This window comes from Clinocottus analis, unplaced genomic scaffold, assembly GCF_023055335.1.
Source record: "Clinocottus analis isolate CAN_PGR_092001 unplaced genomic scaffold, fCliAna1.0.p SCAF_35, whole genome shotgun sequence".
In the NCBI taxonomy this organism is placed as follows: domain Eukaryota; kingdom Metazoa; phylum Chordata; class Actinopteri; order Perciformes; family Cottidae; genus Clinocottus; species Clinocottus analis.
This window is the reverse complement of record NW_027176098.1, coordinates 1457204-1484782: the sequence shown is the minus strand read 5'-3', so window position 1 is coordinate 1484782 and position 27579 is coordinate 1457204. Positions and strand designations below refer to the sequence as shown.

At 42.2% G+C, this 27579-nt stretch overlaps 3 protein-coding genes across 3 annotated transcripts in view; 1 reads left to right on the top strand and 2 right to left on the bottom strand.

The window, feature by feature from the left end:
• Window positions 1–27579, top strand: part of prdm6 (PR domain containing 6) — a 101820-nt gene that overhangs the window by 42110 nt on the left and 32131 nt on the right. The gene's annotated exons all lie outside the window — the stretch shown is intronic.
• LOC137799404 (GTPase IMAP family member 8-like) lies at window positions 17041–19533 on the bottom strand. The gene is made up of 2 exons (XM_068596195.1): window positions 18736–19533; window positions 17041–18573 (listed from the first exon to the last, which is right to left on the bottom strand). Exons 1-2 carry the CDS (start codon window positions 19531–19533, stop codon window positions 17041–17043), a joined length of 2331 nt encoding a protein of 776 aa, XP_068452296.1.
• LOC137799403 (GTPase IMAP family member 8-like) overlaps window positions 25106–27579 on the bottom strand; it is a 4106-nt gene continuing 1632 nt past the window's right edge. Inside the window, exon 2 of the mRNA XM_068596194.1 lies at window positions 25106–27579. This exon is cut by the window's right edge and continues 382 nt beyond it. Coding sequence (XP_068452295.1) covers window positions 25170–27579 — 2410 coding nt within the window. The 3' untranslated portion in view covers window positions 25106–25169.

The window sequence follows — 27579 nt, the reverse complement described above, 5'->3', positions numbered from 1 at the left end:
TTTCCTCAACCACAAGGGCTATTTGAATAATTAAATAAAGGGTATAATATAGAGAAAACACTTGTGATACCAGTTAAGAGGTTCATTTAACAGGATATGTGTTACTGGTTTATTAGTTGATGATAGAACACAAGAGAGAAAAAAGATGAAAAAAACTTCCAGGATGTATTTCCTCTTGTTAATGATGCTCATTATCACTTTTTTCTACTATAAAATATCACTATGTTTTCACAATCTCTGCAAAGTTTGACTTTGATTAAGTAAAGTTGAATATGTTTAGTACTTCATTTAGTGCAGATTTCGTGTACCGTAGGTTTAGGTCCGCTGAGAGCTAAAATGCTCTAACTTTCTTCCTGGACCTTGAACGCCTCTGGTTCCACAACAGAGGGTCTCTGCTGAAGCAGATGCACAAACACGTAGCAAGCAGGTATCGTTTAATCCTTAAGTAAGTCATATTTGAGATTGTTGGCTAGAAAAAGATGCAGTATGGTTGATATCTTGAGGTTTTGTCTGACAGTAGTTTTGGTGCAATTGGTGGATTCCGTGAGTCGTAAGTTTTCCAGAAAAGTGCCGATCATGTGGCATCAAGCTAGAGATATAAAAAATATACTTTTATAAAAAAAAATGTATAAAATGTACTTTTCAATTAAGATTTATTATTATGAGATTTATTATTATTATTGGATCATTTTAATTCCCACTGTTTTTTTATTCATGTACCTTTTTTATTCATCAAATACTTTTTGTAAAGCACTTATGGCTGCATGTTGTATGGGAGGTGCTAAATTTAAGCTATTTAATTAACCTTGCGTGTCCGGATTGTTTAGTAATGTTCAGGAATGCAGCTGGGGCAGATGGGAAATAATCTGTTAGACAGAAACTGAGTGCATATCAGTCATGTGGGCTCAATCTACAGGACAAACAGTAATACGTCTTATTTTACCTGTTACACAAATAATATCACTTCATGCTCTAACACTACTGCTTCTATCCTAAACATTACTACTAATAACACTTATTTTGATTGTTTGTGTCTAAACAGACAACAATAGAAACACAAAGATAAAACACCAATATGTTGTGATGGATTTATCTTTAATTTTAAAAAGTAAAGTACAGCCAGTAGAAACCACAATCCACACAACAAAAAGTGCGACAACAAAGCAACAAGTCTTTTGAGCAGCGCGGCGTTGGCTGTGAACCAGGAAACAGGTCCAACGAGTCCACAGCAGGATGAACCGATGAGAAAGTCTGATTCTTTCTTAGAAAAGATGAGATGAGAACTGCAGCAAGTACAAGAGACTCTTCCTCAGCTTGAGTCTACATGTGTTCCTAACTCTTCAATACCCTCTGGAAACACTAGAAATACACGTTGAACATGGTGTAAAACATCAATCATCACATCTGAAAAGATTGCTTCAGTGGATCGTGGGCTCATGCAAACATACTTAAATTGTAAAGTGTGCTCATCAGGAACGAGATGGTATTTTTGCAGATTGGTAACTGAGTATTAATCAAAATGTAATTATAAAGACAACTGAACCAAAGAATAGGAATAGGTTACATGTTATGACTAATTATAATGTGAGGGGGAAAAATAATAGACTTTCCCTGTAAAACCAAACACTTATATATTTTATGCATGCGTTTATTGTGCCGGTGACCCTAAAAGTAAAACAGTTAACTATCGGTTTAAATGATGATACAAAATGATAAATGATAATGTCTGTTACGCTGACACAATGAATGTTATATGAAGTTTAGAGCAATAAGCTTTTATACTCAAGATGTCTGAAGTCAAAGAAGGTCTGAGCACTACATGTGTTCACTGTGTTCAGACATTTGCACTTTGGTGAACATTTGTAATTTGTTGTTGTTTCACGTCAGACATCTCAGGTTAAATCAACCAGTTTGATACGAAAAAACATCTCATAAAATGGAACAACGTCCTTGTACGGCGTTCTCCATGTTTTTTTCTATCCATATGTTGATTTCTGCCTCGTGTATTTCCGTCAGGTCGTCGATCTTCTTGTTCAGATGATCCTTGTCGTCGGAGAACAGTTCCATCTTCAGCTCCTTCATTTGTTTTTCTTGCTTCGTCTTCAATTCCTTCAACTCCCTCTGAAAGACCTTGTTTCTGCTCATCTGTCTGATTATCAACTCGTTTTTGTTTTGTTGCTTCATCTTCAGATCCTTAATTTCCTGTTCGTTCTTTTCCATCTGGGCGATCATATCTGCGGTGTACGTCTCGGTGAAGTCGCAGAATTCTTCCTTTTTGGCCTCTTCCTTTCTCCTGATTTCCTCCCTCCTCTCCTCTGAGAGCTCGCTCAACTCTTTGCGTTCTTTCTCCTCGTGTTCTCTTGTGAGCATCTCTTCATCTTGCCTTCTCTCCTGTTGTCTCCTCTGTTCTTCTCGTTTTTGGTTCTCCCACCAAGCTTTTCTCTCTCGCTCCCAATTCTCTTTTCCTCGCCTTGCGTCTTCTCTTGCCAGCAACAGCTTCCTCTCAGTGGATCTAGTCTTCTCCGAGTATTGTAGTTTTTCTTCCAGAGTTTGGATTTTCTCTTCCCACTGCTGTCGTTCAGTGTCGTCCTGTTGTTTCTTGCTCCTTCTCTCTTCCTCCTTCACCATCTCTCTCTCTCGCTCCATTAGCTCCAGCTTCTTCATGTGTTCCTCCCGTTCTTTGGCTCTCTCTTCTCTTTCTTGGTCAAGCGCTGAAACTAGCATCGTCATTTCCTCCCGATATTGTCTTTCGATGTCCCTCAAATGCTTCTCAACCTTCTTTTCTCGGTCTTCCTCGGCTCCTTGGAACATAACCGAGGTGAAGTAGCCACCGCCGTTTTCCTTCACCATTGACTCCACCTTGGTCAGCAGCTCGCTGACTTGAGAACGATTCCCTTCATCGTTGTTATTGAAGACGTGGTATCTCCCCCCACATTCAGCAGTCAGTTTTCTTAGGTCGCTGTCAGGATCGTCTCCCATGTAGCTCTCAATTGTTTGTTTTTTGAGGTCGTCTCCTCTGGTGAATAAAACGATGATGTAGTTTTTTGAATTCTCACCAAAGAAGTCCTTGATCAGCTCCACGGTGTCTTTCTCCTCTTGTGTGAAGCGTCCGATCTGCAGCACCAGCAAGAAGACGTGAGGTCCTGGAGCCAACAAGGAAACGCATTTCACCAGCTCCTCTTTGATGGCCTCGTTCTCCAGGGTGGTGTCGAATAAGCCGGGGGTGTCCACCACGGCGACAAGACGCCCATTGATCTTCCCGGTTACTTTCTGGCAACACTTGGTCACTGATTTTTGATAAGATTTGGAATCAAAGCATTCTTTTCCCAAAATTGTGTTTCCAACAGCACTCTTTCCACAACCGGTCTTCCCAACCAGCACCATCCTGAGACACTCCCAACTCTGCTCCTTCCTGGGAGATTCTCTTCTCGGCTCCTCAGGAGTGGAGACTGATCTCGGCTTCTTCCAAGTGGAGACTGGTCTCGGATCCTTCAGAGGAGTCGCTGTTCTCGTCTCCTCCCTAAGATAGCTTTTCGGTCTCAGAGACATTGTTCCTGGCCCCATCTTTTGAAACTTTTCCCTCAGATTTGTATAACTATCAGCATTTGTTGATTGTCTTATAACCGTCCTGGGAAACATATCTTCGGTGAAGCTTCCGCGTCCCACGCCTCTCATTTCTTCTACTCTGCGTAAAACTTCAGACACCTGGTGCTTGTCCTCAACGTCGCAGACAAGATATTGTCCACCGCCGCTCTGAAGGAACTCTTGGATATCTCTGTTTTTGTGAAGAAACCTCTCTTCCTTTTGAGCGCTGGGATCATCTTTCACAGTCAGAAGAATCCTGATGAAACTATTGACTCTGAAGCCAAACGTCTTCTTGATGGTCTCCAACTCTTTCTTGTCTTCCTCGCTTTGGGCACCCACAGGAAGGACCAGGATGAAGGCATGGACGCCCTCAGGGTCACAGAGGGAGATACATCTGAGGGATTCCTTCCTCACTTTCTCTTGAGGTTTTCCACACAAGGCCGGCAGCTCCACCAGAGAAACCCGACGTCCACTCACCTCTCCCTGATGTTTAACCCACTCTGACGAGTCGACAGGTGGACCGAACTGTCTTTGTCCCAGAATGGCTTTGGCCACTGAGGTCTTCCAGGCTTCATGTCTCCCACACAACACCAGGTTCAGGGAAGGTTTTGCACTCACAGGCGAGACAATAGTATCGGTCTCTTCAACAGAGGTTAAATATCGCCCTCTGTTTTCATCCACCATCTTCTCAATTTTCTCCATCAACTCTTGACGATCACAGAGAGGAAACTCGTCTTTGTCGAAGATGATTCGGTGCTGCCTTTGTCCGCATTCCTCGAGGAGTTCATTAACTGAGGAATTCCATTCCATCTGTTCATGTTCCGTTGTGACGACCATTGCGTGTTTAAAGGCATCTGGTCCAAAGAAGTTCATCATTACCTTGATCTTTTGTTGGTCCCGCTCGGTGAAGTCAGAGGGATTCACTAACAGCAGCAGGGCGTTGGGTCCGGGGGGGCATTGCGCAACCCAAGTCTTCATTTTGTGCTTTACCGTGTTTTCCTGCACACTGAAGATGTCTGTTGTTTTCACCACCATCAGGTTTTGCTTCTTCCACTCGCTGGTGACACAGACAACTCGCTTGGACTTGGTTGGAAGTGAACTATCTCGTTTTCCCGTGATGACGTTGGTCAGTTTTGTATTTTCATTTGGACTTTTTCCAATAATCACAATCCTTAACTCAGACACTGTAAAACAACGAGGACAAAAAGTTTGATGAGACATTGTCATAATTCTCTTTTTATTGATGACAATAATGAAAACAGGTTTCTTTCTATCTTGTTAGGGTCCGAGCAACTGATTAGTCAGTCCCGAGAGGACCCTATTGTAACTGTTAGGGGAACGTTGGGCGCGGTTTTGGGGGACTTGTCATACTCCAAAACTCTCCAATTTGTGACCGCTTGTCAGGCCTGGTGAACATCGTCATCTGATATAGGCGCAAAAAAAACCTTTAAAAAATGGCTCTCTAGCGCCCCCTGGAAATTGGACCAGCGACGCCCCTCGCCCAAATCGTTAGATTGACTTGAAACACTTCACACATGTCCAGCTCCACCTGCTCTACAAAAAAGCTTCTCAGACCCAGAAAGTCCACCGCCAAAATGTTCCGCCATTTTGAATTTTGTGAAGAACATGTATTTTCACTTTTATCCTAGAACGTTTTGTCCGATTCGTACCAAATTTTCTTGACATCATGAATGGAGCTATATCTTAAAGATTGCGTTGAAAGATTTTGACTATCTCATTGTGTTGAGGAAAATCAGACCAATTAACCACTTAGGGGCGTGTCTTATTTTTAAATACTCATAAGATTAAAACTATGTGGACTAATGACTCCAAACATTTTGTGTATGTGCACATTGCATCCCTTAACATGCAATAAATCAGTTGTGCAATTCAAACAATAGGGGGGCGCTACAGTAATTTGGGCAATTTGGGATTTTTGGCGCATTTTTGTCATTTTTCGCCTTTCTCCCCGTTTCTTCTAAAGATATCTCCTCTTACAATTTTTATCCGATCGACTGCAATTCTGATCAGGGATGATCTAAAGACCATTTTCACTCAATGGCTGCGACATGACGTGGCCACAAATACACACCCATTTTGGCTGATCGCTATGTGATAGAAACCTGTAACTCCAATGCACATCATGCAATCAGCCCAAAACTCCTCATGGATGATGCCGATTCAGGCCTGAGCACATGACATGAAGAAATGTTGGGATTGTCAGAGCGCCATCTGCAGCCAAAATTAAATATGCCTATATATATATATATATATATATATATATATATATATATATATATACACACACATATATATATATATATATATATATATATATATATATATATATATATTAAAATGTATTATTTATCTGAGAGGGCGAGAGCGTTTCTGTACGAGGCCAATATGAAACGTAGGAAACGTATCATCAACATTCTGACATCGTACAGTGCCAACATATTTATATTTATTTATTTGGCCGACTGGGTTGTTTCTAATCAGAAGATTAAGTCGGTGTCGATATTAAAAAAAACATTTATTATGCTTTAAAGTAGTATCATGTTACAACTATGTGTCTGAATGTTAATCACACATGCTGAAAAGATAATTCAAAAATAATTTATAATTTCGTGTAGCAGCTCTAAAGCCTGCCGCAAGCACACTGGTTGTTTTCCAGTGGGCTTGTTAATAATCATCCATTTAAAACTTTGAACCGTATCTCCTCCCGCTGCATTGCAAAATACATCAAAACATGCGGCCTGATTAGGAAACGTGTGCTATGACTTATCTAATAGATTTGCCCGGCCGTTTCTTAGAAAATCGCGAAAAATTGGCCACTTCAGTTGAACAGGGTTTCGGTGTACGGAGAGAAAAAAACACTAATCTTTGTGCCTATAGTTACTCTCCATACTTCAATGTAAAAACATAATTTATAGTTTAAAACGTTAATAAAAGTCTGGACTTTATTTACGTTTTATTTCATATTACTACTTCATCTAAAATAATGGCCCTTGTTATTTTTTACAGGCTTTTCAGAAAAAGACAAAATAAAATGGCCTCAGTCACACTCTCAGTGGTAGAATTGCATAATATGTTCAACTGAGGATGTCGGCGATTTTACCAAAGGTATAGCCAGCAACCACGAGGAGATGATTCCGGCAAAACAATATTTTTTTCTCAAAAAATTACTTTATTTGTAGAAAAGTTACGTAAAAAAAGGGAAATGCTGCTCAGCCAGTAAATGCTCTTGGCCATTTTCCATTATTTGACAGACATAACAATGTTGGAGGATTCTTCAAAACTTAGCATGTTCAGTTCAATACTTAATCTCACTAGATTAGATTCACATTCAAACAATGTTTAAACGGATAACAATGCATTTTATTGTTCCTTATTTTGTCTCATTAGACTCACCAGCTAATGATTTCGCCATTTTGTGCAGGAGAAGTTCTGCTTCTGGAGGTGAAGCCTGTCGGTTTGAGGAAAGAAAAGCACGTTAGCTGAAGTTCATAGAAACAATGTCCGGGTTACTTTAGGTACTTCCCTCAGCTGTAAACAATGCGCATGTGTCCCTTTCATACACAGAACATGAACCCTGTTGCTTATGAGTCATTCAAGTTTGACAAACCAAAATCTAAAAGCTCCTGTGTCAGACAACCAGCCGGCCGAGTTGTTGAGTCATCGGCACGCCGTCAAATATCATAATGCTACGAGACTGTTTAAGATATAATATATGTATGAGACCTGGACTCCAGCTTCTTCCACTTTAGTCACGGCTTGTCTCAGACGTCCCCCACTTAAAAAACATGCATATCTAACCTGTAGTGCTAGCTATGTATGTTTAATTTTTATATTTTTATAATGTCTTGTTGTTGTTTTTCTGGCTTTTATTATTTATGTTTTTTAACTGCCTTTGAGCACATTTTTTAATCACTTTACAAATATAATATTTTACATTATTAGAAGGATATTTGACTTTAATGCTTTTTACAAAAAGAGTTAAAACACCTGAATACAAAACCTGTTTATAAAATTGTGCCTTAAATACATTATAAAAGCTGCAATCCAATTTTTATTTGTGTATTGCTTAGACCAACTTTACTTAAAGATAATTATATTTTCGGTTCATTCAGAACACACACACACACACCAGTGCAGTTAAATAGGTTTTGTTTTCAAACATTGTGAGGAAATAAAAAGTTTAATAAATGTCTTACTTCAGTTGACTCTGCAGCGTGAAGAGAAACTAAATAAAGAGAGAAAGACATAAAATGTCACTTTCTCCACATAGTTGAAAATACATCCATACCTTTTCTCTTAGTAAAACAATAATGATGACATTAATTATAATAATAGTCTAATTGTAATATTAACAACACAATAGTTTAAGTTGTAGGCTCCACATAAACACATAAATATTTATTATCTAAGCTACTCACCAGATCGAGTTCCTGCTTCCGCACTCGTCCTCAAAGTGTTTAAATAAAATCGTCTCAGCGGAGACGGTTTTTACCAGCAGTCAGGTGTGCCAACGCCGAGTGGGCGGAGCCATCTGACTGAAGAAGGAAAGTGCCAAAAATATGACAAAGTGTGAAAGTGGTTCTGTTGTAGCTTCTCGTTTGATCTTCAGAGCTTATTAGACATTACATTTCAGTGACGCTTTTATCCAAAGCGACTTAGATTTATGCTCTATACACTGTAAACACATCAACGGGGGTTAAGCGTCTTGCTCAAGGACACAATAACATAGACTAGCAGAGATGGGGTTTGAACCACCAACCCTTTGACTGAAAGGCTAACCACTGATCCACAGTCGCACCATTTGATTAGGAACAAAGCAATGTCAGGATGTTGGACCTCCAGCAGCATCAGGGTCAAACGAGCCTGACGTTCCCCTCGACCTTGAGCTCCTCTGCAAAACCTGCAGCGTTGGCCATGAGGCGTTAACCCTGAAGGCGGGAACAGGTGTGTGAGCGTTTTCTGATCAAGACTCAGAGGAACCGGTAGAACTCGTCTGTTCCCAGATGAAGCCTCAGTATTCCAAACAGATTCACTGTTTCCTGTTGTGAACATTTGAAAGTATGCAAAGATAAATCCTCTATGAAGTTAAGCCACTGCCATTTTTAAAAAAAAAATTCTGAATGGTTTGCCTCCCCACACTATGTACAGAATATTTCCTCAACCACAAGGGCTATTTGAATAATTAAATAAAGGTATAATATAGAGAAAACACTTGTGATACCAGTTAAGAGGTTCATTTAACAGGATATGTGTTACTGGTTTATTAGTTGATGATAGAACACAAGAGAGAAAAAAGATGAAAAAAAACTTCCAGGATGTATTTCCTCTTGTTAATGATGCTCATTATCACTTTTTTCTACTATAAAATATCACTATGTTTTAACAATCTCTGCAAAGTTTGACTTTGATTAAGTAAAGTTGAATATGTTTAGTACTTCATTTAGTGCAGATTTCGTGTACCGTAGGTTTAGGTCCGCTGAGAGCTAAAATGCTCTAACTTTCTTCCTGGACCTTGAACGCCTCTGGTTCCACAACAGAGGGGCTCTGCTGAAGCAGATGCACAAACACGTAGCAAGCAGGTATCGTTTAATCCTTAAGTAAGTCATATTTGAGATTGTTGGCTAGAAAAAGATGCAGTATGGTTGATATCTTGAGGTTTTGTCTGACAGTAGTTTTGGTGCAATTGGTGGATTCCGTGAGTCGTAAGTTTTCCAGAAAAGTGCCGATCATGTGGCATCAAGCTAGAGATATAAAAAATATACTTTTATAAAAAAAAATGTATAAAATGTACTTTTCAATTAAGATTTATTATTATGAGATTTATTATTATTATTGGATCATTTTAATTCCCACTGTTTTTTTATTCATGTACCTTTTTTATTCATCAAATACTTTTTGTAAAGCACTTATGGCTGCATGTTGTATGGGAGGTGCTAAATTTAAGCTATTTAATTAACCTTGCGTGTCCGGATTGTTTAGTAATGTTCAGGAATGCAGCTGGGGCAGATGGGAAATAATCTGTTAGACAGAAACTGAGTGCATATCAGTCATGTGGGCTCAATCTACAGGACAAACAGTAATACGTCTTATTTTACCTGTTACACAAATAATATCACTTCATGCTCTAACACTACTGCTTCTATCCTAAACATTACTACTAATAACACTTATTTTGATTGTTTGTGTCTAAACAGACAACAATAGAAACACAAAGATAAAACACCAATATGTTGTGATGGATTTATCTTTAATTTTAAAAAGTAAAGTACAGCCAGTAGAAACCACAATCCACACAACAAAAAGTGCGACAACAAAGCAACAAGTCTTTTGAGCAGCGCGGCGTTGGCTGTGAACCAGGAAACAGGTCCAACGAGTCCACAGCAGGATGAACCGATGAGAAAGTCTGATTCTTTCTTAGAAAAGATGAGATGAGAACTGCAGCAAGTACAAGAGACTCTTCCTCAGCTTGAGTCTACATGTGTTCCTAACTCTTCAATACCCTCTGGAAACACTAGAAATACACGTTGAACATGGTGTAAAACATCAATCATCACATCTGAAAAGATTGCTTCAGTGGATCGTGGGCTCATGCAAACATACTTAAATTGTAAAGTGTGCTCATCAGGAACGAGATGGTATTTTTGCAGATTGGTAACTGAGTATTAATCAAAATGTAATTATAAAGACAACTGAACCAAAGAATAGGAATAGGTTACATGTTATGACTAATTATAATGTGAGGGGGAAAAATAATAGACTTTCCCTGTAAAACCAAACACTTATATATTTTATGCATGCGTTTATTGTGCCGGTGACCCTAAAAGTAAAACAGTTAACTATCGGTTTAAATGATGATACAAAATGTCAAGTTCTGTCAGCTGTTCAGTGCATTTCCCCACTTGAAAGGGATTGACCCATCCACTCGGATTTAACTGGACTTCACTCCAATGAAAAAAACAACTTTTCCCTTTTTTATCTCCTTTTATTTTTGAGATTCAGTTCATGAAGTCGAAATTTTCCATTTCACTGAAAAAAAACTCCCATTTAGCAAAGCTCCCTTTCCGCGACTAAGGGTGAAAAACCTTAAATAAAACAGAAAAAAGCCACATTTCAGAAAGCACCCTTTGTATGAAATCAAAACACCCGTGCCATCAACCCACACACAAGCGACATTTCACCGCATCAGCTGTGCCTCCACCAACATGTTTACAAACATTTAACGCTGCCACACGTAGATGTGCTGCGGAGGTGCGCCGCGCGTTCCAGCGCACGAGTCATTCTATATGGTGACCATCACCAACAAAGTGTCTCTCCCTTACCGGCTGCCTCTCCGTGTCTGCAGATGTGTCTGTTATTTCTGCACAGCGTCACGCTTCTCACGCTGTCAGATTTCTACTTTTCCCCGCAGCTACTTCCGGAGCCGATAGCTCCGCCCCCTTTTCAGGTGTCGGCAATAACGTTTCTAATTTCTGTTTATTATCTAGTCTACTTATTTATCTCCACATTATTTCTTTTTAATATATATACACACATATATATTTTACTATAATCTAAATTCCACGTTTGACTTTACACCTCCCACTCGATCTCCCCATGGAACCACTGAGGAGATCGCCAACTTTCGAGGCAAACTGCCATTCCACTTGAGTTTTTAACGTCTACGTAGGGATGTTCTGGTCTTCAGTCGGGAGTAGGACAACCAACCGCCTGACGTCCCTGTGAAGAATAGTAGACTGGATCTTCTCCTTCTGTTCGCTTTGGACCGGACGACTTGCTCTTGCTTCCTTTGTTGGTCTCGTTACCGGAACATTGTAGTTTGGGAAGATCCTGATGTTGACGTCCCTCACGACTCCTCTACTGTCGGCATTTGTGCTAATGACTCTGCCAAGCTTGAATTGCCCCCTTAGCGCATTTTGGTCGCACAGCCAGAAAACGTCCCCAACAGCGACATTTCTTTCAGCGGTGTGCCACTTGCTTCTCACAAACAAGTTGGGACCAGCAAGTTGGCTCCAATGCTTCCAGAACTTGGTCACCTCTGACTGCATTGCTCTGAGTCTTTTGTAGGGGTAGCTGGCAAAGTCGAATGTTTGGACATCTCCCCTTTGAGATGCCCGCCCAAGAAGGAGCGTGTTGGGTGTGATATATTGAATAGAGTCTTCCCGGCTCTGTACTCTGGCGTCAATTGGGCGCTCATTGGCCAGGTTGGCTGCTATGTGAAGAGTTGTCTGGAACTCGCTGTATGTGAGCTCGGACTCCCTTCCAAGGGTCTGGAGTGCTCTCTTTACGATGCGTACAGCAGCTTCAGCAGCACCATTCCTGTGTGGCGAGTCAGCTGGGTTGATTTTCCACATCCATTCCGTCCCATTTTTGGCCGCGTTCTCAAACAAGGCTGGTTTGTTTAGGCTGTCCAGAAACCTGTAAAGCTCATCCAAGACTGGTTTTGCTCCAATGAAATTGGTGCCTGGGTCTGACCAGATCTTCCTTGGGTGTCCTCTGATTGCTGTGAACCTTTGGTAGGCCATCAGGAACCCTTCTGTTGATACTGTGTTTACCAACTCTGTGTGGATGGCTCTACTGGCCATGCAGCAGAAGACCACGCCCCAGACTTTTAGTTTCACTCTCTTCTTCACATCATCCTTGACTTGGTATGGTCCAAATAGGTCTATGGTTGTGAATTTGAAAGGCGCAGAAGGTTCTGTTCTTTCAGGCGGCAAGTCACCCATTACTTGTTGACATTTTCTTGCCTTTGCCTTCCTGCAGATTATGCAGCCATCAACAACCTTTTGGGCGATCCTCCTTCCTCGTATGACCCATGCCCTCTTTCTCATCTTGAGCAGGGTTCCAGCCACTCCATCGTGACTCTCTTGGTGGGCCTCCCGAGCAAGCAGTGTGGATACCCATGTGCTATAGGGTAGGATAGGGACTGCCACTTGATCTTCTTTGAAGATTTGCACTCGCCCACCACAAACTAATAGCCCGGAGTCTTCCTCCTTATAGACTACCAGTCTGTCCGTCGTGGTGCTCGGGAAGGTTGCGCCTTCTTGCATCGCAAGAAAGATATCTCTTAGGACGTCTTCTCGTTCTTTGACTGCGACGACTCCTGACGAAGAGACTGCCTCCCACTTTGAGCTCTCTACGGCTCGATTTTGTCCCATGAACTTCTTTGCTGCTTTCCAGATCCATGCAATTGTTTTGACCAGTTGAGTCAAGCTACTGAAGCGCTTGACGTCCACGAGGTCTAGGACGGTTGATCCCGCTGGTGGTCTTCTTTGTTCAGTTCTTGCTCGGTGTTGATCTGACTCAGCTTCTTTCGCTTTGGCTCTCGTCGCAGCAGCAAATGTCTTTTTCTGCAGCTTGTTAATGCTCTCCCTGGCAGCGCTTGCTAGATCTTTTGCTGACTTGATTGGCCACTCACTTGCTGGTAGCTTTAGGAACTCAGGCCCATTTTGCCACTTCTGGCTGCTGTTCCCCACAAGTCTGACTGGGGTTGTGACAGAGTGTGGGTTAGGAGCAATGAGGTGACTCCCATACCACACTGGTCCTTTCCAGTCCTTTATTGCGTCCTTTGTCAATTTGATTACCGCCCTTCGGTCAACCATGTCATGCACTTGCTCAGCATAGGCAACCTTCCACTCTGGTTCCTTGGCTAGCTGCTTTTCTGTTCTTTGAAATGTAGCCTCGACTGCCCTTCTGTTGTCATGCAGAGAGGCTGTATCTTCTAGCAAAGGATATCTGGAGTGCCAATGTGGATCCTTGCAGTAGCTATCGCTTTTGACATAGGTGAGGCCTTCCTTCATCAGTTCGACCTCCCTCTCCTCAGCAAGAGTCATTCCTTTGCCGCCTGGCTGGCATTTCCCACAGCGGCAACCCCCGCACTTCGGCTCACATGCTGCACCAATACTGTCCCATTTCCACCATTCAAGGAAATCTTTCCTGGTGGTTGATGTACTTGACTTGACGCTGGTGAGTTCCTCATACCTTACAGCTGCCGCTCTCATTGACCTTGCAAAGTGTGTTTTGGACATATGGGCTGATATATGGAGCTTCTCAAAGAGGTCAGGATGCGTTCCGCCCACAGTCTTCCCTAGTGGTCCGTCCCACAGTACAAGGTCTCCGACAGCTTTGATCCGTTGTGGGGCTAGTTGTCCTTCCCTGTGGCTTATGAGCAGATGTACTTGCTTGGGTCTCACAAGTTCACTTCCTGGTATGTTTGGAAAAAAGCTTTGCAGCTGCTCTGGCGTCACATTCCTGTGGACATTTGCTATTCTGTCCAGCCCATAGCAAACCATTTGATGGGTCCTGAGCGTGCCCTTGGAAGTCCTCACTCTGATCCTTAGAAGGTACCGCTTCGTTTCCACTCGAACCTTCATCCCTCCAACTCCATGGACCACAAGTGTAACTTCCTCCCTCCTGAGGTTCAGTTTGCTTGCCATACAGTGGGTTATATAATTAGTGTCGGAGGCCAAATCAATTAATGTCCCGATTTTTTGACCAGCGTTTGAGGTGACCTCGAGGAGCATCATAAGCACTGGTAGTTCCTCCAGCCCACTCTCCACAAGAAGACCTGGTGGATCCTTTGTGGTGCTGAGCACTCTCGAAGTAGCGTTGGAGAACACATCCCGACATTGCTTCGCCAATTCTGGTGAAAGCTTCTTGAGGAACTCCTCCTGATCTTCCGTATGTCTCCTCCTGCTTGTATCCCTCCCTGGGCCGCATCTGTGCTTTTTCTCTGTGATGCTGCTTCTTCTCCCTGTAGCATTAGGGCACAGTGAGAAATGATGCTCAGGAGCGGGCTCATCTTTGCAGGCTTGGTTCTTACATAGAAAGTCAGTTTTACAGTATGAAGCGTCCTCATGAACTTCAAGGCATCTCTTGCATGCTCCCAATCTTCTTACTGCAGCCGTCTTCTCGGCTAGTCTCAGTGCACGGAACTGGTTGCAAAAGTAGAGTTTTTTCTTATGCTTTCCGTCACCACAGACTACGCACCCCAACTGGTCATCTTCTGATTTGGTAGACTTGGTTCTAGCATATCTTGGCTCGGTTCTGGTCTCTTTCCTATTCGGCTCTTCCTCTCTTAGCTGCTCGAGCTGCTCATATATGCTCTCTTGCGCTTTGAGGAATGCCAGGAGACTGTCAAAACGATTCCCTGCTGCCACCGCGTTCCTCCTGTCAGCGACATAGACGAGCCATTCCTTCTTTAGAGTTTCTGGAAGTTTACTCTCTATTGATTTCGCTACCAGAGGATTTTTAATTGCACCCGTGTCCCCAAGGTCGCTCAAATCCTGAAGCGCCTTTTCCACGGCTTGGATCAGCTCCACTATCTTTCGTGGCTGATGACTTTTGGCAGCTGGCATTCTCTGCAACTCCTCCACTATATCAATAGCAATAGCAATTTTATTGCCATAGCGGTTCTCCAGGACGCGGAAAATGTCAACTGCAGTGTTATAGCTGGTCAGGCGAAGGTCTCTTGCGATTCTCTCATCAAGACTGTCCAGTAGCTGAAACTTTCTCACCTCTGTCGAGCCGGTTGGCTCACCTTGCTTCTGGAGCGCTTCCCAGTCCTTTTTCCACCTGTGGAAATCACGTTTATTTCCCGTAAACTTTGGCAGGGCTATTGGTTTCAGTCTGATGGTGGCCGCCGTGGGCTCAAGTGGCCTCTGACCCTCCTCCTCTTTCCTGTCCTCCATGTAGTCAGCCTTCTTGGAAATCAATTTGGGAAGGAGGAGCTCCAGCCTCTTCATACGGCTCTGAAATTCCTTCTGCTCACTCGGTGGGATCCATTGTTTCCACCGACTACACGCCTCTTTTGCGGTCTTTACCAGTCCCTGCAGGTGGTTGAGCATGAAGTTGTATGCCTCCTGGCTACCATCGGGCCGTGCATCAGCGGCATGTTCACACACTTCCTCTGCTGCCTGCAATGCTGTTGATAATTCAACCTCTCCGAAGTTATCCCAGAGTGCCTCCTGAATCAGACTTTTGACCTCTCGTAGTTTTTCATTACACTCATTGAAGGTTTTTGCTATGTCGGCTTTCTGCTGTTTACTTAGCACAGCATCTTCCTCCGGTTCCAGCTCCGCCTCCAGTTCTGTAATGAATCCAGTCTCCACATCTTCATTTGCGCACATGACTTTTTCAGCTTCTTTTATGACGTTCTTGAAACTGTCTACGAGCTCCTTTTCAGACATTTCTCTATAGGTTCTGGTTATGCTATTGACTAAGCGTGTAAATAATCTTTTTGCTGTAGTCCGCTCCACCTTAAGTTGCTCAACTGACTTCTCAGCAGCTTGATCCGCCATGTTTGAATCCGCTCAGTCGTTGATTACAGTTGAGAAGATGTGTACTACTTCAATGCTTCATATGCTTTCACTTGATTGTCTTCTTTCCCCAGGATTCCAGTTTATTGCTTCTGCTGTTCCAGCTCAAGCTCCCAGATTTCCTTCTCCTGGTTTTCCAGACTTTCCCGTTATTGGTCCAGTTACTGGTCCCGCGGTTTTTCACTGTCAAGTTCTGTCAGCTGTTCAGTGCATTTCCCCACTTGAAAGGGATTGACCCATCCACTCGGATTTAACTGGACTTCACTCCAATGAAAAAAACAACTTTTCCCTTTTTTATCTCCTTTTATTTTTGAGATTCAGTTCATGAAGTCGAAATTTTCCATTTCACTGAAAAAAAACTCCCATTTAGCAAAGCTCCCTTTCCGCGACTAAGGGTGAAAAACCTTAAATAAAACAGAAAAAAGCCACATTTCAGAAAGCACCCTTTGTATGAAATCAAAACACCCGTGCCATCAACCCACACACAAGCGACATTTCACCGCATCAGCTGTGCCTCCACCAACATGTTTACAAACATTTAACGCTGCCACACGTAGATGTGCTGCGGAGGTGCGCCGCGCGTTCCAGCGCACGAGTCATTCTATATGGTGACCATCACCAACAAAGTGTCTCTCCCTTACCGGCTGCCTCTCCGTGTCTGCAGATGTGTCTGTTATTTCTGCACAGCGTCACGCTTCTCACGCTGTCAGATTTCTACTTTTCCCCGCAGCTACTTCCGGAGCCGATAGCTCCGCCCCCTTTTCAGGTGTCGGCAATAACGTTTCTAATTTCTGTTTATTATCTAGTCTACTTATTTATCTCCACATTATTTCTTTTTAATATATATACACACATATATATTTTACTATAATCTAAATTCCACGTTTGACTTTACACAAAATGATAAATGATAATGTCTGTTACGCTGACACAATGAATGTTATATGAAGTTTAGAGCAATAAGCTTTTATACTCAAGATGTCTGAAGTCAAAGAAGGTCTGAGCACTAGATGTGTTCACTGTGTTCAGACATTTGCACTTTGGTGAACATTTGTAATTTGTTGTTGTTTCACGTCAGACATCTCAGGTTAAATCAACCAGTTTGATACGAAAAAACATCTCATAAAATGGAACAACGTCCTTGTACGGCGTTCTCCATGTTTTTTTCTATCCATATGTTGATTTCTGCCTCGTGTATTTCCGTCAGGTCGTCGATCTTCTTGTTCAGATGATCCTTGTCGTCGGAGAACAGTTCCATCTTCAGCTCCTTCATTTGTTTTTCTTGCTTCGTCTTCAATTCCTTCAACTCCCTCTGAAAGACCTTGTTTCTGCTCATCTGTCTGATTATCAACTCGTTTTTGTTTTGTTGCTTCATCTTCAGATCCTTAATTTCCTGTTCGTTCTTTTCCATCTGGGCGATCATATCTGCGGTGTACGTCTCGGTGAAGTCGCAGAATTCTTCCTTTTTGGCCTCTTCCTTTCTCCTGATTTCCTCCCTCCTCTCCTCTGAGAGCTCGCTCAACTCTTTGCGTTCTTTCTCCTCGTGTTCTCTTGTGAGCATCTCTTCATCTTGCCTTCTCTCCTGTTGTCTCCTCTGTTCTTCTCGTTTTTGGTTCTCCCACCAAGCTTTTCTCTCTCGCTCCCAATTCTCTTTTCCTCGCCTTGCGTCTTCTCTTGCCAGCAACAGCTTCCTCTCAGTGGATCTAGTCTTCTCCGAGTATTGTAGTTTTTCTTCCAGAGTTTGGATTTTCTCTTCCCACTGCTGTCGTTCAGTGTCGTCCTGTTGTTTCTTGCTCCTTCTCTCTTCCTCCTTCACCATCTCTCTCTCTCGCTCCATTAGCTCCAGCTTCTTCATGTGTTCCTCCCGTTCTTTGGCTCTCTCTTCTCTTTCTTGGTCAAGCGCTGAAACTAGCATCGTCATTTCCTCCCGATATTGTCTTTCGATGTCCCTCAAATGCTTCTCAACCTTCTTTTCTCGGTCTTCCTCGGCTCCTTGGAACATAACCGAGGTGAAGTAGCCACCGCCGTTTTCCTTCACCATTGACTCCACCTTGGTCAGCAGCTCGCTGACTTGAGAACGATTCCCTTCATCGTTGTTATTGAAGACGTGGTATCTCCCCCCACATTCAGCAGTCAGTTTTCTTAGGTCGCTGTCAGGATCGTCTCCCATGTAGCTCTCAATTGTTTGTTTTTTGAGGTCGTCTCCTCTGGTGAATAAAACGATGATGTAGTTTTTTGAATTCTCACCAAAGAAGTCCTTGATCAGCTCCACGGTGTCTTTCTCCTCTTGTGTGAAGCGTCCGATCTGCAGCACCAGCAAGAAGACGTGAGGTCCTGGAGCCAACAAGGAAACGCATTTCACCAGCTCCTCTTTGATGGCCTCGTTCTCCAGGGTGGTGTCGAATAAGCCGGGGGTGTCCACCACGGCGACAAGACGCCCATTGATCTTCCCGGTTACTTTCTGGCAACACTTGGTCACTGATTTTTGATAAGATTTGGAATCAAAGCATTCTTTTCCCAAAATTGTGTTTCCAACAGCACTCTTTCCACAACCGGTCTTCCCAACCAGCACCATCCTGAGACACTCCCAACTCTGCTCCTTCCTGGGAGATTCTCTTCTCGGCTCCTCAGGAGTGGAGACTGATCTCGGCTTCTTCCAAGTGGAGACTGGTCTCGGATCCTTCAGAGGAGTCGCTGTTCTCGTCTCCTCCCTAAGATAGCTTTTCGGTCTCAGAGACATTGTTCCTGGCCCCATCTTTTGAAACTTTTCCCTCAGATTTGTATAACTATCAGCATTTGTTGATTGTCTTATAACCGTCCTGGGAAACATATCTTCGGTGAAGCTTCCGCGTCCCACGCCTCTCATTTCTTCTACTCTGCGTAAAACTTCAGACACCTGGTGCTTGTCCTCAACGTCGCAGACAAGATATTGTCCACCGCCGCTCTGAAGGAACTCTTGGATATCTCTGTTTTTCTGAAGAAACCTCTCTTCCTTTTGAGCGCTGGGATCATCTTTCACAGTCAGAAGAATCCTGATGAAACTATTGACTCTGAAGCCAAACGTCTTCTTGATGGTCTCCAACTCTTTCTTGTCTTCCTCGCTTTGGGCACCCACAGGAAGGACCAGGATGAAGGCATGGACGCCCTCAGGGTCACAGAGGGAGATACATCTGAGGGATTCCTTCCTCACTTTCTCTTGAGGTTTTCCACACAAGGCCGGCAGCTCCACCAGAGAAACCCGACGTCCACTCACCTCTCCCTGATGTTTAACCCACTCTGACGAGTCGACAGGTGGACCGAACTGTCTTTGTCCCAGAATGGCTTTGGCCACTGAGGTCTTCCAGGCTTCATGTCTCCCACACAACACCAGGTTCAGGGAAGGTTTTGCACTCACAGGCGAGACAATAGTATCGGTCTCTTCAACAGAGGTTAAATATCGCCCTCTGTTTTCATCCACCATCTTCTCAATTTTCTCCATCAACTCTTGACGATCACAGAGAGGAAACTCGTCTTTGTCGAAGATGATTCGGTGCTGCCTTTGTCCGCATTCCTCGAGGAGTTCATTAACTGAGGAATTCCATTCCATCTGTTCATGTTCCGTTGTGACGACCATTGCGTGTTTAAAGGCATCTGGTCCAAAGAAGTTCATCATTACCTTGATCTTTTGTTGGTCCCGCTCGGTGAAGTCAGAGGGATTCACTAACAGCAGCAGGGCGTTGGGTCCGGGGGGGCATTGCGCAACCCAAGTCTTCATTTTGTGCTTTACCGTGTTTTCCTGCACACTGAAGATGTCTGTTGTTTTCACCACCATCAGGTTTTGCTTCTTCCACTCGCTGGTGACACAGACAACTCGCTTGGACTTGGTTGGAAGTGAACTATCTCGTTTTCCCGTGATGACGTTGGTCAGTTTTGTATTTTCATTTGGACTTTTTCCAATAATCACAATCCTTAACTCAGACACTGTAAAACAACGAGGACAAAAAGTTTGATGAGACATTGTCATAATTCTCTTTTTATTGATGACAATAATGAAAACAGGTTTCTTTCTATCTTGTTAGGGTCCGAGCAACTGATTAGTCAGTCCCGAGAGGACCCTATTGTAACTGTTAGGGGAACGTTGGGCGCGGTTTTGGGGGACTTGTCATACTCCAAAACTCTCCAATTTGTGACCGCTTGTCAGGCCTGGTGAACATCGTCATCTGATATAGGCGCAAAAAAAACCTTTAAAAAATGGCTCTCTAGCGCCCCCTGGAAATTGGACCAGCGACGCCCCTCGCCCAAATCGTTAGATTGACTTGAAACACTTCACACATGTCCAGCTCCACCTGCTCTACAAAAAAGCTTCTCAGACCCAGAAAGTCCACCGCCAAAATGTTCCGCCATTTTGAATTTTGTGAAGAACATGTATTTTCACTTTTATCCTAGAACGTTTTGTCCGATTCGTACCAAATTTTCTTGACATCATGAATGGAGCTATATCTTAAAGATTGCGTTGAAAGATTTTGACTATCTCATTGTGTTGAGGAAAATCAGACCAATTAACCACTTAGGGGCGTGTCTTATTTTTAAATACTCATAAGATTAAAACTATGTGGACTAATGACTCCAAACATTTTGTGTATGTGCACATTGCATCCCTTAACATGCAATAAATCAGTTGTGCAATTCAAACAATAGGGGGGCGCTACAGTAATTTGGGCAATTTGGGATTTTTGGCGCATTTTTGTCATTTTTCGCCTTTCTCCCCGTTTCTTCTAAAGATATCTCCTCTTACAATTTTTATCCGATCGACTGCAATTCTGATCAGGGATGATCTAAAGACCATTTTCACTCAATGGCTGCGACATGACGTGGCCACAAATACACACCCATTTTGGCTGATCGCTATGTGATAGAAACCTGTAACTCCAATGCACATCATGCAATCAGCCCAAAACTCCTCATGGATGATGCCGATTCAGGCCTGAGCACATGACATGAAGAAATGTTGGGATTGTCAGAGCGCCATCTGCAGCCAAAATTAAATATGCCTATATATATATATATATATATATATATATATATATATATATATATACACACACATATATATATATATATATATATATATATATATATATATATATATATATATTAAAATGTATTATTTATCTGAGAGGGCGAGAGCGTTTCTGTACGAGGCCAATATGAAACGTAGGAAACGTATCATCAACATTCTGACATCGTACAGTGCCAACATATTTATATTTATTTATTTGGCCGACTGGGTTGTTTCTAATCAGAAGATTAAGTCGGTGTCGATATTAAAAAAAACATTTATTATGCTTTAAAGTAGTATCATGTTACAACTATGTGTCTGAATGTTAATCACACATGCTGAAAAGATAATTCAAAAATAATTTATAATTTCGTGTAGCAGCTCTAAAGCCTGCCGCAAGCACACTGGTTGTTTTCCAGTGGGCTTGTTAATAATCATCCATTTAAAACTTTGAACCGTATCTCCTCCCGCTGCATTGCAAAATACATCAAAACATGCGGGCTGATTAGGAAACGTGTGCTGTGACTTATCTAATAGATTTCCCCGGCCGTTTCTTAGAAAATCGCGAAAAATTGGCCACTTCAGTTGAACAGGGTTTCGGTGTACGGAGAGAAAAAAACACTAATCTTTGTGCCTATAGTTACTCTCCATACTTCAATGTAAAAACATAATTTATAGTTTAAAACGTTAATAAAAGTCTGGACTTTATTTACGTTTTATTTCATATTACTACTTCATCTAAAATAATGGCCCTTGTTATTTTTTACAGGCTTTTCAGAAAAAGACAAAATAAAATGGCCTCAGTCACACTCTCAGTGGTAGAATTGCATAATATGTTCAACTGAGGATGTCGGCGATTTTACCAAAGGTATAGCCAGCAACCACGAGGAGATGATTCCGGCAAAACAATATTTTTTTCTCAAAAAATTACTTTATTTGTAGAAAAGTTACGTAAAAAAAGGGAAATGCTGCTCAGCCAGTAAATGCTCTTGGCCATTTTCCATTATTTGACAGACATAACAATGTTGGAGGATTCTTCAAAACTTAGCATGTTCAGTTCAATACTTAATCTCACTAGATTAGATTCACATTCAAACAATGTTTAAACGGATAACAATGCATTTTATTGTTCCTTATTTTGTCTCGTAAGACTCACCAGCTAATGATTTCGCCATTTTGTGCAGGAGAAGTTCTGCTTCTGGAGGTGAAGCCTGTCGGTTTGAGGAAAGAAAAGCACGTTAGCTGAAGTTCATAGAAACAATGTCCGGGTTACTTTAGGTACTTCCCTCAGCTGTAAACAATGCGCATGTGTCCCTTTCATACACAGAACATGAACCCTGTTGCTTATGAGTCATTCAAGTTTGACAAACCAAAATCTAAAAGCTCCTGTGTCAGACAACCAGCCGGCCGAGTTGTTGAGTCATCGGCACGCCGTCAAATATCATAATGCTACGAGACTGTTTAAGATATAATATATGTATGAGACCTGGACTCCAGCTTCTTCCACTTTAGTCACGGCTTGTCTCAGACGTCCCCCACTTAAAAAACATGCATATCTAACCTGTAGTGCTAGCTATGTATGTTTAATTTTTATATTTTTATAATGTCTTGTTGTTGTTTTTCTGGCTTTTATTATTTATGTTTTTTAACTGCCTTTGAGCACATTTTTTAATCACTTTACAAATATAATATTTTACATTATTAGAAGGATATTTGACTTTAATGCTTTTTACAAAAAGAGTTAAAACACCTGAATACAAAACCTGTTTATAAAATAGTGCCTTAAATACATTAGAAAAGCTGCAATCCAATTTTTATTTGTGTATTGCTGAGACCAACTTTACTTAAAGATAATTATATTTTCGGTTCATTGTGAACACACACACACACACACACACACCAGTGCAGTTAAATAGGTTTTGTTTTCAAACATTGTGAGGAAATAAAAAGTTTTATGAATGTCTTACTTCAGTGGAATCTGCAGCGTGAAGAGAAACTAAATAAAGAGAGAAAGACATAAAATGTCACTTTCTCCACATAGTTGAAAATACATCCATACCTTTTCTCTTAGTAAAACAATAATGATGACATTAATTATAATAATAGTCTAATTGTAATATTAACAACACAATAGTTTAAGTTGTAGGCTCCACATAAACACATAAATATTTATTATCTAAGCTACTCACCAGATCGAGTTCCTGCTTCCGCACTCGTCCTCAAAGTGTTTAAATAAAATCGTCTCAGTGGAGACGGTTTTTACCAGCAGTCAGGTGTGCCAACGCCGAGTGGGCGGAGCCATCTGACTGAAGAAGGAAAGTGCCAAAAATATGACAAAGTGTGAAAGTGGTTCTGTTGTAGCTTCTCGTTTGATCTTCGGAGCTTATTAGACATTACATTTCAGTGACGCTTTTATCCAAAGCGACTTAGATTTATGCTCTATACACTGTAAACACATCAACGGGGTTTAAGCGTCTTGCTCAAGGACACAATAACATAGACTAGCAGAGATGGGGTTTGAACCACCAACCCTTTGACTGAAAGGCTAACCACTGATCCACAGTCGCACCATTTGATTAGGAACAAAGCAATGTCAGGATGTTGGACCTCCAGCAGCATCAGGGTCAAACGAGCCTGACGTTCCCCTCGACCTTGAGCTCCTCTGCAAAACCTGCAGCGTTGGCCATGAGGCGTTAACCCTGAAGGCGGGAACAGGTGTGTGAGCGTTTTCTGATCAAGACTCAGAGGAACCGGTAGAACTCGTCTGTTCCCAGATGAAGCCTCAGTATTCCAAACAGATTCACTGTTTCCTGTTGTGAACATTTGAAAGTATGCAAAGATAAATCCTCTATGAAGTTAAGCCACTGCCATTTTAAAAAAAAAAAAATTCTGAATGGTTTGCCTCCCCACACTATGTACAGAATATTTCCTCAACCACAAGGGCTATTTGAATAATTAAATAAAGGTATAATATAGAGAAAACACTTGTGATACCAGTTAAGAGGTTCATTTAACAGTATATGTGTTACTGGTTTATTAGTTGATGATAGAACACAAGAGAGAAAAAAGATGAAAAAAAACTTCCAGGATGTATTTCCTCTTGTTAATGATGCTCATTATCACTTTTTTCTACTATAAAATATCACTATGTTTTAACAATCTCTGCAAAGTTTGACTTTGATTAAGTAAAGTTGAATATGTTTAGTACTTCATTTAGTGCAGATTTCGTGTACCGTAGGTTTAGGTCCGCTGAGAGCTAAAATGCTCTAACTTTCTTCCTGGACCTTGAACGCCTCTGGTTCCACAACAGAGGGGCTCTGCTGAAGCAGATGCACAAACACGTAGCAAGCAGGTATCGTTTAATCCTTAAGTAAGTCATATTTGAGATTGTTGGCTAGAAAAAGATGCAGTATGGTTGATATCTTGAGGTTTTGTCTGACAGTAGTTTTGGTGCAATTGGTGGATTCCGTGAGTCGTAAGTTTTCCAGAAAAGTGCCGATCATGTGGCATTAAGCTAGAGATATAAAAAATATACTTTTATAAAAAAAATGTATAAAATGTACTTTTCAATTAAGATTTATTATTATGAGATTTATTATTATTATTGGATCATTTTAATTCCCACTGTTTTTTATTCATGTACCTTTTTTTATTCATCAAATACTTTTTGTAAAGCACTTATGGCTGCATGTTGTATGGGAGGTGCTAAATTTAAGCTATTTAATTAACCTTGCGTGTCCGGATTGTTTAGTAATGTTCAGGAATGCAGCTGGGGCAGATGGGAAATAATCTGTTAGACAGAAACTGAGTGCATATCAGTCATGTGGGCTCAATCTACAGGACAAACAGTAATACGTCTTATTTTACCTGTTACACAAATAATATCACTTCATGCTCTAACACTACTGCTTCTATCCTAAATATTACTACTAATAACACTTATTTTGATTGTTTGTGTCTAAACAGACAACAATAGAAACACAAAGATAAAACACCAATATGTTGTGATGGATTTATCTTTAATTTTAAAAAGTAAAGTACAGCCAGTAGAAACCACAATCCACACAACAAAAAGTGCGACAACAAAGCAACAAGTCTTTTGAGCAGCGCGGCGTTGGCTGTGAACACGTCAGACATCTGAGGTTAAATCAACCGGTTTGATACGAAAAAAGCAAAAGATTCCTGGATTTGCGGCTGAAACAACAAACGTCTCATAAAATGGAACAATGTCCTTTTATGGCTTTCTCCGTGTTTCTTTCTATCCATATGTTGATTTCTGCCTCGTGTATTTTCTTCAGGTCGTTGATCTTCTTGTTCAGATGATCCTTGTCATTGAAGAACAGTTCCATCTTCAGCTCCTTCATTTGTTTTTCTTGCTTCGTCTTCAATTCCTTCAACTCCTTCTGAAAGACCTTGTTTCTGCTCATCCGTCTGATTATCAACTCGTTTTTGTTTTGTTGCCTCATCTGCAGATTCCTAATTTCCTGTTCGTTCTTTTCCATCTGGGCGATTATATCTGCGGTGTACGTCTCGGTGAAGTCGTAGAATTCTTCCTTTTTGGCCTCTTCCTTTCTCCTGATTTCCTCCCTCCTCTTCTCGAAGAGCTCTCTCAACGTTTTGCGTTCTTTCTCCTCGTGTTCTCTTCTGAGCATCTCTTCATCTTGCCTTCTCTCCTCTTGTCTCCTCTGTTCTTCTTCTTGATATCTGTTCTCCCACCACGCTTTTCTCTCTCGCTCCCAATTTTCTTTTCCTCGCCTTGCGTTTTCTCTTGCCAGCAACAGCTTCCTCTCAGCAGACTTAGTCTTCTCCGAGTATTGTAGTTCTTCTTCCAGAGTTTGGATTTTCTCTTCCCACTGCTGTCGTTCAGTGTCGTCCTGTTGTTTCTTGCTCCTTCTCTCTTCCTCCTTCACCCTTTCTCTCTCTCGCTCCATTAGCTCCAGCTTCTTCATGTGTTCCTCCCGTTCTTTGGCTCTCTCTTCTCTTTCTTGGTCAAGTGCTGAAGCTAGCATCGTCATTTCCTCCCGATATTGTCTTTCGATGTCCCTCAAATGCTTCTGTACCTTATTTTCATAGTCTTCCTCGGCTCCTTGGAACATATCCGAGCGGAAGTAGCCACCGCCGTTTTCCTTCACCATTGACTCCACCTTGGTCAGCAGCTCGCTGACTTGAGAACGATTCTCTTTATCGTTGTTATTGAAGACGTGGTATCTCCTCCCACATTCAGCCGTCAGTTTTCTTAGGTCACCGTCAGGATCGTCTCCCATGTAGCTTTCAATTGTTTGGTCTTCGAGGTCGTCTCCTCTGGTGAATAAAACGAGGATGTAGTTTTTTGAATTCTCACCAAAGAAGTCCTTGATCAGCTCCACGGTGTCTTTCTCCTCTTGTGTGAAGCGTCCGATCTGCAGCACCAGCAAGAAGACGTGAGGTCCTGGAGCCAACAAGGAAACGCATTTCACCAGCTCCTCTTTGATGACCTCGTTCTCCAGGGTGGTGTCGAACAAGCCGGGGGTGTCCACCACTGCGACGACACGCCCATTGATCTTCCCGGTTTCTTTCTGGCAACACTTGGTCACTGAGTTTTGAGCAACTTTGGAAGTAAACAATTCTTTGCCCCAAATTGTGTTTCCAGCGGCACTCTTTCCACAACCGGTCTTCCCAACCAGCACCATCCTGAGACACTCCCTACTCTGCTCCTTCCTGGGAGATTCTCTTCTCGGCTCTTTCAAAAGAATCTCTGTTGTCGTCTCCTTGCTAGGATAGCTTTTCCGTCTCAGAGACATTGTTCCCGTCCCCATCCTTTGAAACGTTTCCCTCAGATTTGTGTAATTATCCACATTTGTTGCTTGTCTTCTCACCGGTTTCTTTGGAGGAAACATATCTTCAGTGAAGCTTCCACATCCCAAACCTCTCATGTCTTCTACTCTGCGTAAAACTTCAGACACCTGGTGCTTGTCCTCGACGTCGCAGACAAGATATTCTCCACCGCAGCTCTGGCAGAGTTCTTGGATATCTCCGTTTTCCTGCAGAAACCTCTCTTTGTTTAAAACACTGGGATCGGCCGCCACAGTCAGAAGAATCCTGATGAAACTATTGACTCTGAAGCCAAACGTCTTCTTGATGGTCTCCAACTCTTTCTTGTCTTCCTCGCTTTGGGCACCCACAGGAAGGACCAGGATGAAGGCATGGGCGCCCTCAGGGTCACAGAGGGAGATACACCTGAGGGATTCCTTCCTCACTTCCTCTTGAGGTTTTCCACACAAGGCCGGCAGCTCCACCAGAGAAACCTGACGTCCACTCACCTCTCCCTGATGTTTAACCCACTCTGACGAGTCGACAGGTGGACCGAACTGTCTTTGTCCCAGAATGGCTTTGGCCACTGAGGTCTTCCAGGCTTCATGTCTCCCACACAACACCAGGTTCAGGGAAGGTTTTGCACTTACAGGCGAGATAATCGTATCAGTGTCTCCAGCAAAGGTTAAATATCGCCCTCTGTTTTCATCCACCATCTTCTCAATTTTCTCCATCAACTCTTGACGATCACAGAGAGGAAACTCGTCTTTGTCGAAGATGATTCGGTGCTGCCTTTGTCCGCATTCCTCAAGGAGTTCATTTACTGAGGAA